Source organism: Rhinolophus ferrumequinum, chromosome 8 (genome assembly GCF_004115265.2).
Source record: "Rhinolophus ferrumequinum isolate MPI-CBG mRhiFer1 chromosome 8, mRhiFer1_v1.p, whole genome shotgun sequence".
In the NCBI taxonomy this organism is placed as follows: domain Eukaryota; kingdom Metazoa; phylum Chordata; class Mammalia; order Chiroptera; family Rhinolophidae; genus Rhinolophus; species Rhinolophus ferrumequinum.
Genome location: NC_046291.1, coordinates 57,223,428 through 57,238,975, shown reverse-complemented (window position 1 = coordinate 57,238,975; position 15,548 = coordinate 57,223,428). Strand labels below are relative to the sequence as shown.

Sequence of the window (15,548 nt, the reverse complement as noted above, 5' to 3'; positions counted from 1 at the left end):
GTTATAAGAGATAGGGGAGGGATCAACTTGAGCTAAGAATCATCTTTTTAATTTGTTTCTATTTTGCAAAAATAACCTACTCTTCTCCTCCAATCTTGAGAGTATTTAGGTTGATGTCGGAAGTCCTAAGCTAAAAGGAACAGAACAGAGGATCACTATGACTAGTGGGATTAGAAACCTCTAATAGAAAAGCTCATTCTGCATTTTCAAGGACTTGCCACAGACAGGAAAACATTCATTAGAATTCCAATATCACTGAATTTTAATAACTTTAAAAGCTCCTGGAATATATGAGTAGGTATAATAAAAAAATCTCTTAAACAAGGCCTCTTATATTCTCTTTAGAAAATACTGTTTCCAACTCACAAAGACAGGTATTTGCTTCAAAAAAGATAAGTTTAATAAAAATAATTGAAACGGAAATGGAATTTATTACAAACCTTCTACTGTATTTGTTAAAATGCTGGCTATACTCATTGCTCTTTGCCTTTGGGAAGGATCTTCTAGAAAGTCCATGGAAACATGGAAAGAACTTGACCTTCTTTTTCTCATTTCAGTTTCAGTGGTTGTCCCCTGTAAAGAAAATGCTAATGTATTAAATAATGAACTTGACCAATATGATAAGCAAACAAGTAAATGTGACACAGTGAATTTCATGAAACACATGCATCATGCACTTTCATATTTAATTGGTGATGGCAGATATTGAGGACTTATTGTATCATTAACCTGGAATATCCAAACTGTCAATCATTTAGCCATACAGCAAACACTGAGTTTTTTTAACCTTCTTTCTGATTTCATAATTTTATGAGATGATATAATTGATGAATTTCTTGAAAGACATATTTAACAGTTATCCTTAATTTAGGAACTAATAGTTGAAAACTAACAAGTTGAAATGTCATATTAATGGTCAAGGCATTTTATTTTGAGAAGGTAGCCACTTATTTTTAAAGAAATACAAATGATTACAACACATGTAGCTGCCATCTCATTTTCTGGACACAAGACATAGATGGTCATTGACAACACAAACTGTATGTTAAAAAGAAACACACACACATGCTGCATGGACAACAGTTTCATCCAGGGTACCAAAGCAATAAGTCATCTAATTCTGATTTAGTCATGCCTCAACATGCTGATATACTTCCAGGTGAGTTAACAGTCTAATAAGAGGCAGCATGTGTTTAGAAACTCCTCATCTCGGTATACATCAGAAACACATATCATATCTTTGTACACAGACAATTCTTTTACCTGTCTGTATTTATAATTTGTTTCTTTTCATTTAGATATTTAGATTCGTTTTGAGAAGACCTATATCAGCATTTTTTTTTTTTTTTTTTTTTAGTTAGACAAATATGAGTACTAGAAATTTTAAGATAACAATGAAGCTCTATCTAGTTAGGCACAGTGTTCCTGAAAATCTTCTAAACTACAGCAAGGATATATTGAAGAATCTGTTGGAAAGATTTATTATACACCCTTTACACTTAAATATAGACATCATTCATTTACTTTTACACCAGGGCTTTGGATGTCCTGCTACCTAAGTTCAGCATGGGTATATAGCAAATCCTCCAACTGGAGGCAGTAATTTATTTTTGTGTCTAATTTAGCCTTTGCATGTGTAGTAAGTAAATGCATCCGGGTATTATGCAAGAGAGGGTTGAGGCTTTAAGTTTTAGTTGGTTAGTTTATTAAAAGTATTACAAGATGCAGTTGCATTCACAGCTTGACCATCCAGGACTCATTCTCAAGGGGTTCCATTCTGTAGAAACACTGGCTGGTGCAGCAATAATGGGCCAGCCATGCCTGAACTATTTAAAACTTTCTTACATTGTCATCAGTAGCTGGCTTATCTATTATCACCTCTGGCAGAAGCTGTCCAACAGGCGATGTAGGAACCGAAGGTCCACCAACCAAGGAAACCACACCATTGCAGTCCACAGTGCTGTGCATCTTCCCATTTGCTGGACACATTGCCAGCATCCGGGACGACCGACTGGTCTGACTTAGGTTACTGTTGCGACGCTCTCCATGTCGTCGGGGCACAAACAAGGAATCTCTCCGGCTCTCATTATCCTCAAAGGTGCTGTGCTCATCATCAGCAAAGTCATTTTCTGATCCCACATCCTTTGCTCGCCCTCTAAAGCTGAAAAGGCTCGTTCTGCTATTTCGCCTTGGAGAAAATAGGGAGCCACGGATGCTCAACAAAGACTAACAGGTTGAAACCAAAAAAAAAAAAAAAAAAAGGCAAAATCACATTAATATAGCCATTTTACATGTATTTTGCAAGATTAAGTTGAAGGAGATTTCAACATTCATAACAGAATGTAATTTATTCTTTCGATCAACACTCTCGCTCTATGTGTATTCGATTAAGTTAAATTAGTTTTAAAAGAGGGGTTTCCAGCCCATGAGATTAATGAATGGGGAGATAGATCACAACTTAAAGATACTGAAAAACAAAGCCCTGAACCACCATTTTTCAAGTTCAAAAAGAAACATCCTTAATACATTACTATAGATATTGTAAACATTTGATAAACATAGTAGTATGGCCATAATAAGGCCACATTTGTTTTCTTTGCTCTTTCTTTCCAAGGAATTTCAATGCTCTTCACAATTGTTTTAGTCCATCTTTCTAAAATCACTTAAATTAATTATTATATCTGTTTCATCTATAAGGAACAGTGTTGTTAGAACTTGAAATTAAGAGTAATGAGCTTTTCAGTTAAGCACACCATGACTAATATTTTCAGAAACACACATGACTGTTAAAAAGTTAGGGGGTAAAAAAAAAACCAACAACATGAAATCACCAAAAAGACGTAATGGGATCAATTAGTCCCATTACCTTTTTTTAAATTTAAATTTAATTTTTTTTTCATCTAAAAGGCTGAGGACCAGATAGATTTAATGTCATTAGTTACAAGTACCAGCAGGCAGTGTCAGGATGAGAATCCATCGCCTGACTTTCAACCTATAACTGTTGTCTCAACTATACCAACCCATTAATTTACAAATATGTGGAGTAAAATATTCTCATAACTATGTGAAGAAAGAACAGGTTTAAATATAATAAACACAGCAGTCAATTCAGTTGATGAAAATTCATAAGTCTGATTTAATTCTCCCCGTCTTTAGGATTCTAATCTTCATCCATGCGTCATTTAACTCCGTGGTACCGTACCTGGTGTGGGGAGGAGTACCTCTTTTCATATGTCAAGCGGTTCCCTTCGATAGAGAAGCGAAATCCTTTCCTCCTGATGCTGTCTTCAGACTCAGATTTATGGAATTCATCCTCATCTTTCTCTTCCCCACCAGACTGCTCTTTCTGTTTTCTTTTCTTTCTCCGATTTCTTCTTTCCTTAGCACTTTTGGAACTCAATTTGGAGGCTTCAGATGAGCTGTCTGAGAGCCCGCCTGCTGCACTGTGTTCTCTAGAATGCTCTGAGGCAGTTATAGCTGCGGCCTGCTACATGGAGGAGAAATGGTTTTAGCATGGCACTAGAGAAGATTTTTATCTTTTTATAAAATGGCTCAAGTATTTGCATGGCATTTTAAAAATACATTTAGCTGACTTAAGCTGATCCTACATAGAAAAAGCTCTGCAAGTGTAAGAAAGATTTTTTTTCTTTTCACCAATTGAAGCCTTTCAGAGTTAATTTGGTTTTCTCTGTATTAACATTGATTGTGTATTACGCTCTACAGACAACATATTCAAAAGGATCCATCAGGCATCAACAAAAACAGAAATTTGTGCTACTTTTTGGGATTTGATATACTCAAAAGTTGGAATTTACTTAACACTCTCTTTTTTCCTCTGGAGAAGAAACTGGGACATGGAAGAAAAGCTGATGAGGTACGTGAGGGCAAATCCAAATGTATAAGGAATGAGGTAAAGAGCCGAGGTCCTCTCTCCAGTTATTGAAACTTGATTGTCCAATACTCTCAAAATATTATCAATCAAATTTATGGAAGGTGATAAAATTCCTTCCTCTCCCATCCATAATATTCTATCTAGAAGACTGGAGAAGGGAGGGTCAGTAGTTTCTGCTAAGCAAGACAAGGCATTCAGTTCTCCAAATACCATCCCCAGCTTCTTCAGCTCGGCACTGGTTGGTGCTCGTCACATGGACAGGGGATGGAAACAGCGTTTCTGATCACAGCTTCTACTGGTATTAAGTTGCCAATTTTTTATTATTATTATTGTCCACAGAGTACCTTCAAATACAGTGTCTCCTGCAAATAAATTAATATTCTCCAAACAACTTCAGTAAAGACAATGGGTTTGTATGGTAAACTATTAGAGTTAAGAAAAATGGAAGTGAGAGGAAAGGCATTTTATTGTACTGTGCATACAAACACCTCACTATAAGAAAAAGTAATCCTTAGGTTACTTGATCTCTATAAAATTGATAACTTTCATATGCCTCTCGGACATTGCTATATCAGAGAACACTGTATTATTTGATGACTTCCTTATTTATGTAAGAAAGGCAACTGAGCAACCACGTTAAAGCTAATATATATTTGGTTAAAGAAAGGAATAGACTATCTTCTAAGAACCAGGTGAACTTTTTAAATATAATAATCAACATTTTTTTTTTAGTAAGAAAAGATAATTTCTTAGGATTTTCGCCTAATGCCAGTATATTCGTTCAATAAAAGTTTTTCACTTGAGAAGATTCCAAAATCACATTTTCCTTTTTATTAATAGCATGAGAGAGTTCTATTGTGGTCAATAGCTTAAACATCTTAGAATAATTAAACTTAATGATCTATAAATGATCAAAATGTGGAAGTCTTTACTAATCCCCCATTCTATCAACTTCTCTCAAGTACAAACAATTATCTGTCTCTCACTTTCTCTCCAGTATTTTGTAACAACCAAAACAATAAAAAAGGAAAATACCATGAGATAGGACATATTTGACTTGATGAATTTACCTGCGCTGCCTCCTGTTGCTTTTTAAGCTGTTCGAGCATCTGCTGAAATTCAGCCTCTTTCTGTTCTGCTTCTTCCATGGTGGCCTGATTCTGTTCCTCATAGGCCATGGCCACCACAGCCAGGATCAAATTTATGAGATAGAATGAGCCCAAGAAAATGACGAGCACAAAAAATATCATGTATGTTTTGCCAGCAGCACGTAATGTCTGGAAACAAGAACACATCAGAATTAGTTTTTCAATATTATTTATCTAACAGGTAGCTTCAACTTTCAACTGACTTGTTTATCTTATAGGACCCTATAATAAACAATAATTATGATGTCAGACCCCCTACTACTTCTTGGTTTGTTTTTTTAACCTCAGCCTCTTCCTTTTCCCCTAACTCATACATTTACGTTCTTATTTCTAGTTGGGAATTCTTGGATTTACCAAGAATAAAAGAGAGTAAAGTAGAATACCGTGGAGATTTCCATCAAAGACCTGAGTTTTGATGAAAGTCAAGGAAGAGACCAAAGTCATCTTTCTATACCTGCTTATTTATTTTTATTAGCTGCCACCTGAGAGATAATACTTGAGGGGTTAGATGGGGAAAAGATGTGTCTTCTGTCTGGCAAGACTTGTGTCTGGGAAGAGTGGGAAGTAGGTTTTTGAGTGAAGGGGAAATGACAGAGAATCACTGTCCCTGGCACCACTATGCTTAATATGTGTTGGAATTAATAGGATAAAGGAACTTAAATCTCCTGATTTCAAGTTCAGTTTTTTCCACTATATTATGCTGTGGTCTGCATTTCATAACTAAGTTGGTTTTCTTACATACTTCTACTTAAATGCAGTGTGTGTCTCTTCAGGTTCTTACCAGTTGGTAAAGATTTTCCCAGAAGTCCTGAGTCATCAGTCGAAAGAGGGACAAAAAAGCCCAACTGAAGGTATCAAAGCTTGTGTAGCCATAATTGGGATTTCTACCAGCTTTCACACACATATATCCTTCTGGACATTGGCTGTAAATAGGGGGAAAAAAGTATTGCAAGGAGTCCTGTTTATTCTGGTAGCATGCTATACTTATAACATTGTATATTCAGGATGATTTGCTATTTCAAGAAATAGAAGTATGAGGGGGTTGGGGGGTGGGGGATGAGGGTGAGGGGGATCAAATGTATGGTGATGGAAGGGGAGCTGACTCTGGGTGGTGAACACACAGTGTGATTTATGGATGATGTGATACAGAATTGCACACCTGAAATCTATGTAATTTTACTAACAATTGTCACCCCAATAAATTAAAAAATAAAATTAAAAAAAAAAGAAATAGAAGTATGATAAATATGTAAGTAATACATTTCCTATCTTTGACTTAACATAATTTTACAAACTACTTGATATCATCATTAAAATATTGAATAGCATTTCTAATAATATTTTACAAATCTATTTTCTGTTGATAATTAGCGTTTTAACATAGCTCTCGTTCATTATTCCTACTATGGAGCCTCCAGAGATGAGTCTTGGCTCACATACACTCATCTAAGAAAAACAACATTAGAGCTAAAGTTACTTCTGGTTTTAGAAAACATAAATGCTTGCATAATATATAAATAATCTATCACCTTATAAGTAACCGTAATTATAGCAAATTAGTATAAATAAAGTTAGCTGGCTATTGTCTGCTAGTTTTCACAAAAAAAAATGGAGTAAAAAATGTGTGCGTTCATACACCCATACAAAAACACACACAAATTATTGGCTTACCCTGCATCAGAGCTATTTCCACATAGTAGTGCATCTAAAACACCCTCCAGAAAATAATGATATCCTGTTTAGAAAAAAGAAAGCCAAATGATGAAATTTGCATTACCTTGTATAAGTACAAGAAAATCAGGTCCTACTTTTAGAATTCCTGGAGTAATTTAAATGCATTAAATGCTTCAAAGACACAGGTATTTGCCCCTTCTCCCTCCAAACACTAGATATGATATTAAGAGGATTAAACACTTAATAATACAAAGCATTTGTTCTTTGTAAATATAAAATTAGTGATGACAACAAGTATTAAAATAGTATTTTAAAAAGTATCAGTGTTTTTCTACCACCCTCATAAAAAACCAAAAATGTCACTCTGTAAAAATAGGTAAGAATAATATGAATTTCTTTGCCTTCTCTAATCAGTCACATATTTCAAAATAAAGGGATTATATCTTTTCTGGTTTTCTGTATTTTTAAACATTACTTATAAATGTTTATAATTAATTATAATATATTCTACCAAGTGTCAGAATATATCATAAGCCGCTTATAGTAAAGGATGCATAAATCATGTCAGTTACTAAAATGAAATTAAAAAAAATCTTAAATACTAAAGCTAAAATAATTACTGTAGGTAAATATTATATTATCTCAAAGCTTTTCATCTCTGGCAAATTCCTTAGATTCTTTTGATACCCAGTTGAAATATCACTTCTGTGAATTACTCCTTGATAACCTCTACTTCCTTCACACTAAAGATTGGCAAAATTGAGAACTCTCACTGTGATACCAGTAACATGTATATATTGGTTGTTGCAAAAGTAATTGCGGTTTTTGCAATTATTTTTAACCTTATAAACCGCAATTACGGTTGCACCAACGTAATACTTCCATTATTATTACATCCATTATCCTATATTGCAATTATTTGTTTACAAATATTGTTCTCCTTGAAAGAAAATCTAAACATTAATTATTTCCATTTTACTAGTGTTTGGGACCGAGTAGCCTTTAAATAAAGTTTATTGAATGAATAAGTAAAGGGATGACAAGAAGAAACACATGAAATTAAATAATTGTTTTGTAAGAAAATGTTTTAAGAATTAAAAGTTTAGATTTTCTAAGAAGAAATATTTTCTAGATGCTAAATTTTCAGAGAAATGTATTCTATGTGTAGTTCCGTAAGGGATATAAAAACACATAATAGGAAATACAATTTTCATTTCCAATGTCTTTACTTCTTTGAACATAGACAGAAAAATTCAGATATAATTTCTTAACTTTCAATTAAAATTAAACAAAGTGAAAGGAATATGATCGTTTCTGGATTAATTTTTGATATCAGATATTTATAAGTGAAGTTTTTCCCATTAAAGTCAATGATCTATATAAGCTTAAACTGAAGAAAATAAAACTTTCAGTCATAACGTTTATCTTTAGTTTTAATAAATTTAATTTTCTAGTACTTCCAAAGACAAACTACTTTGTTTATATTTGCATTTGGTTTAAAATAATCTTTTTCAACAAATGGAATATTATTAGGGAAAATGATAAGAAACAGGTTTGTAGAGCTGAAAATGACCTCAAATATCCTTGAATTTGAATATAAGGAAATGAAATCCAGTAAGTTTTCACTGGAGAGAATAAACCTTAAGTGACATCCTCATAGTCAGTTCCTTTATATTCGATTTTTAAAAATAAACAGATTTCAGGTAGTTGATGACAGCAGTGGAATTACTGGCAAATGAAGTGAAGAAGGAGAATTTCATGCATTGCTTTGACACATATTTTTCTTAATCAAAGCATTTTTCTTAATCTAGAGGTTTACAATTTTTGGCAAATTACTTGTGGGCATATCACTAATATAGAAGAGTTAATCTGTATCAACCGAGGTATTTTCCAGATCTGCAACTATAAAAAGACACTGATTAGTTTTTATTATTATTATTATTATGGTATCATTAGTTTAAGAATTATCAAACCTCAGGAACCTTTTATGACTAATCCTACTTTTTCCACACAACCAGTCACTAAGTTTTCTTTTTCCTTCGATATTTTTCCTAAATATTGGTCATTACCTTAATATAATAAACATATAGCTAAATATAAGTGCATGTAGAGTATAAGTTTTATATATTTGATATTTTTTCTTTAAAAAAGGACATTCCCTCTCCCCATGAATAATATTCTTACTCTGCTTTTGAAATACTGCTACTGGCACATACTAGAATTAAGTAAAAGAAAGAGACAAAAACGTTCCTTCTTTTATTGTCACTCTAACAAGAGAAAAAATATTAGGCCAATTATTTTTCCATCCTTCCAGAGTAGACTATTTAAACATTTGACTATTTTGTCTAAAGTCCTGAAATAAAAATAAACTGTCCCATAACTTTACTGATTTATCTGACATTTTCATTACTCTCTCCTAAATCTTAGTTGACTTTAATTACCTTCTCTTTGATGTAATACTACTTTTAATTTTTATTCTATAAATATAAGAATATGTTTACCATTAGGTCTCACTTGATTTCATAAAATGACAATTAAAATAACCTATTGAACTATAAGCACTCTGAAGCCATGTGTCATGACCATTATTTTCCTCACATCCTGTAAGTCTCTAGTACAGAAAGGCATGCTGTAATTAGTGTTCAATGGGTTATAGTTGCATAGTACTTTAGAGTTCACATATGGCTTTAGAACATATTATATTATTTAATTGTCTCAATTATCACAAGAATGGACAGCACCCAAAGATCCTAGGAAAATTTCTTTGTAGCTGAATTCTTCAGCCTCCCATTTGATGATACAACAGAAGATGCCATTTAGGAGTCAAAATTAGAATCGTTATCAATAAAATAATTAAAGGGATGTGTAAACCATTGAGATGATGATTAATAGATTATAACCTGTCATGCAACCATTGAAGAAAATACCCATGCCTAAATGGAAGGCAGATCAACATTGAAAAGCTGAATCTATACAACAGTAATTCTTACTTGAATCTTGAATATATGATTTCCAGTCAAACTCAATGACAGTTTCGTTCACAAGTGTGCCATTGTAATCCATAGTTATATTCTTCTCTATACTGTGCTCCTCCAGGGAGGAGTTGGTGGGGGGCCATAGCACACACTTATTCCGCAGGTTGCCCATGAAGAGCTGCAGCCCGATCAGCGCGAACACGCTCAGACAGAACACAGTCAGGATCATGACATCCGAGAGCTTCTTCACAGACTGGATCAGGGCCCCCACAATGGTCTTCAGGCCTGAAGGAAAGGATATTGTTACTATTAAGACTTAGAACACCTGAAATAACAAAACCTTACACAATTTTCTTGAAAACATTCCATGCATAAGTCTGAAAATGACTGCAATGCTTGTGGAAGAGCAACCCTTTATGGTAGGCTGAAGGGCTAATGGAGACGAACTCCAGATACGCAATGATCCAAACAATGAAAGGAAGATCCGTATCCCATTATGTTGGGAGAAAACACGGGCGGTTCATGGTCTTCATCATGTCTATATCAATGAAAGGAGCTTGTATTTCTTTTTTTTGCTAATGAAACTTGCTCCACAATTTTCATTGCTATAAAACTGACATACTTTCAGTTGTCATTTTTGTAACAAATTATGTGAATAAATGTTTTTGAATTCCTACTTCTAATTAAGAAAGATTTTGCTATAAAACTGGAGGTGGTTTGGAGTATAATGGACTTGAAGAAAAGAAATCCTCTACAAGACTCATGTTATTCTTTATTATCTTAATCCTTTGTCTTGTAAAGCAATATTAAGGTTACATTGTATAGACATAGTCATCAATGCCTAAAATGAACAAGAAATTACAGATTGGTACATATTCAATAGGAAACAACTCCTTGATACAACTGTTAAGAAGGAAAAAAAAATACACGGACTGTATGTTACAGTGTCTCATGCAAGAAATTGTTAAACTCCAAGGCTGACAAAAAATGTGAGACCATAAAAACTTTTGTCCAAATAATAACAATCATTTTCTTTGAAACACCTGATTTTGGCTATCATTATTTTAAATTATTTTGATTATCATAGTTCCTGATTTTCTGTGATCCTGAATGTCAAGCAAAGAAGTCATTACTGAAAAAAACACGATGGATTAGCCGTAGTGTTTAACTTAGCTCTCACCTGGAATGACTGAAATTGTTTTCAGTGCTCGGAGAACTCGGAATGTTCTCAACGCTGAGACATTGCCCAGGTCCACAAACTCTGTCACATATCTGTAATAAGGGAGTTCACACACAAACACAATAACAAGATACAAAGAAAGAGCTGTAGGTACAAGGAGCCTTATGTTTTTCACTAATCACTTCTTACCTGTAATTACAGAAATAGTTTTCAAAGCTCTCAAGACTCTGAAAGTTCGAAGAGCTGAAAAATTGCCTAGGCTTACAAATTCTGTTACATACCTGTAGAATTAAATCAGAGTTATTCAAGATTTAAGCAGGATTTATATTATTTTCTTGGGTCTTTTATAAAGACCTTCTTGGAGATTTTAAATGATCATTTTGTAAGTAGCAATTTAGACATTAGCGTCTATTGGTATTGTTTTCTTTACTCACATTAACTAGATGTAAACTTCATAAAGTACAATCCTGTTGCCATTCTGAAAAGCAATACAACCAACATCATGTGTAACTCAGGAGTATTAAGCAAAAAGAAAATAAATCCTGGCCATAGTTTCAGTTAGAAAAAAATAATGCATGAAATCGTCCAAGAGAATCTTAAGCATGAAAAAGCTGCTTGCCTTACTGACTATCTGTACACGATAAATTTTCCCTCGTGCAACTCTTAAGTGAAAGTTAGACAAATTAAGGACAATATTTTATGGGGGCTCAATGATGCCTCTGCCATTACTGCTATTTTATTCTTTACAAAAAACATTAGTCCCAACATGCCTTTTTTTGAACTGTGGCCAGAGGGAAAGGCGACTAATTGGCTTCTCCTGACTAGAAAAGGAATTACGAGGAGACAGGCAGCATTTGGACCTGTGTGTATCAGCTGTTCTTCTCCTCCTGTCCATCCCATAACACCTGTCAGAGGCCAAAAAGGTTAGCTGTTGAAGGGATGAGGAGAGCACATGGTGCTGGACCACTTTCCTCCACATTCTGATTTCACCTACTCCTGAATTTGCTTCTATTACTTTCCTGAGTCTCTTCTTTCTTGGGGAAGTTTACCACTAGAGCAAAAAAAGGACAGGGATGCAGAAACTGGGCACATTACTGAATGTATCTGGAAAGGAGATAAGGATAAGAAGGTTTATGCTGAGGGTAAAGAAAGAGATGAAGAAAATTATAATAGGAAAGAAGAGAGGAGGAAAGAAAAAGAATCAGTTTAGAAATAGGAAGTTGCCAAAAGAGTATGTCTGTTTATAAGTCTTAAAATTAATTTGCTGATGGAGTAATTTCATATTAACTACATACTTAAATGCCTTATTTTTCCTATTAGTTTAATTTGTCAGAATGTTCAGTAGGTGCTTATTTTCTATTATGCTCCTAAAGTAATCAAAGAAGATGGAGAGAGTACATACTATGGATAAGGTCAATGAAAGTTTGTGCCACCAGCAGAGTTGGTTGTGGCTGTAATTTTAAAAAGCCATTTTCACAGATGCATTATGAATACACTTGTGCTTTCATAGGGTGTATGTGTGTGTGTGTGTTTTGAAAAAGCAGCACGTATGAAATTTGCTGACAGATGTTACATGTGAAAATTGTAACTTCAACCACTGCACCATTTCGCCTTTATGCCAAAGCGAAATGCCACTTTGACCTCTGTGGTGCTAAATTAAAATCCGAAGCTTAAACATATAAATCACACCAAAATATTCTACAGTTAAAGCAAACTTATTCTTTCAAAGCATAAGCATTCATACAAAATCAAACCATCACTTTTGAAGCTTCAAAAAGGCACTTACGCAAATGTAATGACAGTAAAGTCGAGCCAGTTCCATGGGTCCCGAAGGAAAGTAAAATCTTCTACACAGAAGCCCCTCGCAATAATTTTTATAAGTGATTCAAAAGTATATATTCCTGTGAAGGTGTATCTGGAACAAGTATCCAAAATAAATTAATAAAGTAATAATTTTTTTCATAGCGTATCATCAATTTCTTATTATTTTGTCAGTGGAATACATAAACATTATATAAGAAATCAAAGCAGGCTGATGTTATTTTCATGGAAATAGAACATAACCCTAAATTTAAATTCAACTCCCTAACACACGAAGAGTTGTTTTTAAAGTGTCCTGAGAGCTGAGTGAGAAATACATGCTGTATGAAGTCTAGGTAGCTACTACCTGAAATGTCTTAGTATTGACGTAAATGAATAAAGCCTCCTGAGAATTATCTAGTACCTTCACGTGATGGAGTGGCCAATCAATAATATTGCAGAAGCATAAAATTATTTTCCTTTAGAAAGTAGAAAACTAAATTTCAACCATGTTTTATAAATGAGAGAACACTGACAAATTAGCAAGTTTGACATTTCCCCGTTTCCATGGCTGGGACAGATTAACTTCCTTGGAAAAAGGATTTTGTTGACATCAAAGTGGATAATTCTAGAGTCACAAGAGGTGAAATTTGTATTTAGCATAAAATATGGGGCTAATTCCGAAACTTTGTGAAGTTTAAATCTTCTGTTCAGAAGTTGGGAGAACAAAAATCACAGAAACTATAGTGACGTAAAACCTGTGGGCTTCACATGTTAACTTCAGGAATTATTTGTATATAAGTTCTATTTCCTTCATAATCTTTGTCCCTTTTCTGACTGGTTCCAGTCTGTAAGTATCCAAGAATGGAAGAGGTTCTTGGGAATACATTCGGGGTCATTATTTTAAGGGTCAGCAGCCACAGAGCAATAGTGGTTACCACGGGCAGCGTGGGCAGCAACAACAGTTCTTATGACAAATCTGAACCCTCTGCCCTCAGAGGTACCCCAGAACAGAGCCCATCAATGTAGTCAGTTTCTGAAAATGTTACCCTAACTTTCACCTCAGTTGGTTTGGCCTTCAGCCCACTGAACGTTCAAGTTCTAAAATCCCAACTTTTGGGATTTTTTTTCAGCGAATTTTTTGGTGACTGTGCTTGAAATTGATACAAGCCTGACATGAAGTGGACATGCCCGATGGAAGGGACAACTTTGTGAGACTCAACATTGTCTTTGTATGGTGTGTATCACTTGCCCCCGTAAACTCTTAACTGAAGTCATCTGGAATTTAACTGGAACCAAGGTCTACCATATTGGCTCTTTTCCACAGTTGCTTTCATCCCATTTGCTTTGGTCACTGTAGATCCTAAAGGAAAAGTGGTGCGTGTCCAAGAATGATGGACTTCTAGTAACCACCAAGTGCAGGTGAAGGAGAGATATTAGATCCAACACCAGCAGGCCTGAGGATCAATGAGTTTTGTCTTCCTGCTTTGTAATCATGTCTAGAAATAGCCTTAATTAAAATGCTCTTCAGTTTTTATTTAGAAGGTGCAGTGAAACATAGTTTCAAAATCCTAAATACAAATGTATATATGTCTATATGACTATAAATCTATTTATATCTATCAGCTATCTATCTATCTATCTATCTATCTATCTATCTATCTATCTATCTTACATATATATACTCACACACTAGGTGGTTTCAAATATAAGTTGAACTTACTCTACATTCTTTGTCCAGTCGGGAGGATTACTCATTGTCATAAACACACAGTTTGTCAAAATAGTGCACATAATTAGCATGCTGAATAATGTGGGTTATTGTTAAGGAACACACACAAGAAATCCAAATCCATGTATTGTATTATATAAAAATAACATCAAAAACCTCAAACTACAGTTTAGTCAGGACTCAATGATAAATACACTGTAGGCAAGTCAGCTAACCTCTGTAAATTTGTTTTATCATCAGTAAAATGTCGTTAATAATATCATCCTCACAGAGTAACGGTATAGATTAAATGAAATCATGTACAAGAAAGCTTTATGTAAATACAAAGTGTTGCTTTTGTTACTATTATTAAATCAGTATATTTACCATCTAGAGAACTTCAGTGGGAAAACTAGAGTCATACAGTTTTTGAGCAGAAAGCATTGGCTTGAACTCATTCAGGTGATTAAAATAGTAAATTGTTGAAGAAGGTACATATCTGCAACATTGTAATTCTTAAATACATATTATACACTACAGTTCAATATATTAACAAAAATACGTGCAAAGTGCAGCATGCTGCTAGGTGTCAGGTTCCTCAACTTTGACTGAGTTTGTACAAGTGTAGCAGCATTGGATACGATTAAAAGTGAATATTCTTGAAGGCTAAGACTTAACATGATGTGAGTGTAATTAAAATTCAACATAAAAGTGGTCGTGGATAAGTCACTCAGCTTTTCCATGCCACTGAATCTTTTTGTGTCTCCACTGACTTTTATACAATGGAGCTAATTTTTGTATAGCCCTAATCAAGCATAGATCTCATCAGTTTTAGGTGCAGGATAAATGAGTTAATAGGTGTGAAGTACTTGGAACAGACCTGGATATTAGTAGACATGATCCAAGTGTTAGCTAAAACAAACGACTAAGACATAACAGAATCGTGGAGCTGAACCTAGAAAAGCAACTAGTCTAATCACTATATTTTAGAAATCAGAGATGTAAGGCCTAAGCCTTAGAGAAATTAGATAGCTTGGATGAGGACTTGAACACAGGTTCCTGCCTTCACTTCCAATAGTTCCACTACAGTTTATTGCCAAAAACAAAATTTTCCATAAGTAAAAAGAAAGTTTTCATCAAATGACCACATGATGGCACTAGGAACACA

General features: G+C 34.2%; 1 protein-coding gene across 4 annotated transcripts in view; it reads right to left on the bottom strand.

Moving 5' to 3' along the window:
- Window positions 1–15,548, bottom strand: part of LOC117026204 (sodium channel protein type 1 subunit alpha) — a 131,796-nt gene that overhangs the window by 43,353 nt on the left and 72,895 nt on the right. For 3 of the 4 annotated variants that reach the window (XM_033112799.1, XM_033112800.1, XM_033112801.1), the window contains 10 exons: window positions 14,393–14,482; window positions 12,656–12,784; window positions 10,870–10,961; window positions 9,705–9,974; window positions 6,712–6,775; window positions 5,822–5,963; window positions 4,963–5,169; window positions 3,203–3,487; window positions 1,846–2,226; window positions 441–573 (listed from right to left, as the gene is read on the bottom strand). In XM_033112799.1, the coding sequence (XP_032968690.1) occupies window positions 441–573; window positions 1,846–2,226; window positions 3,203–3,487; window positions 4,963–5,169; window positions 5,822–5,963; window positions 6,712–6,775; window positions 9,705–9,974; window positions 10,870–10,961; window positions 12,656–12,784; window positions 14,393–14,482 (1,793 nt within the window). The remainder of the gene's footprint in view (window positions 1–440; window positions 574–1,845; window positions 2,227–3,202; window positions 3,488–4,962; window positions 5,170–5,821; window positions 5,964–6,711; window positions 6,776–9,704; window positions 9,975–10,869; window positions 10,962–12,655; window positions 12,785–14,392; window positions 14,483–15,548) is intronic. The other variant, XM_033112802.1, reaches the window with a different exon arrangement.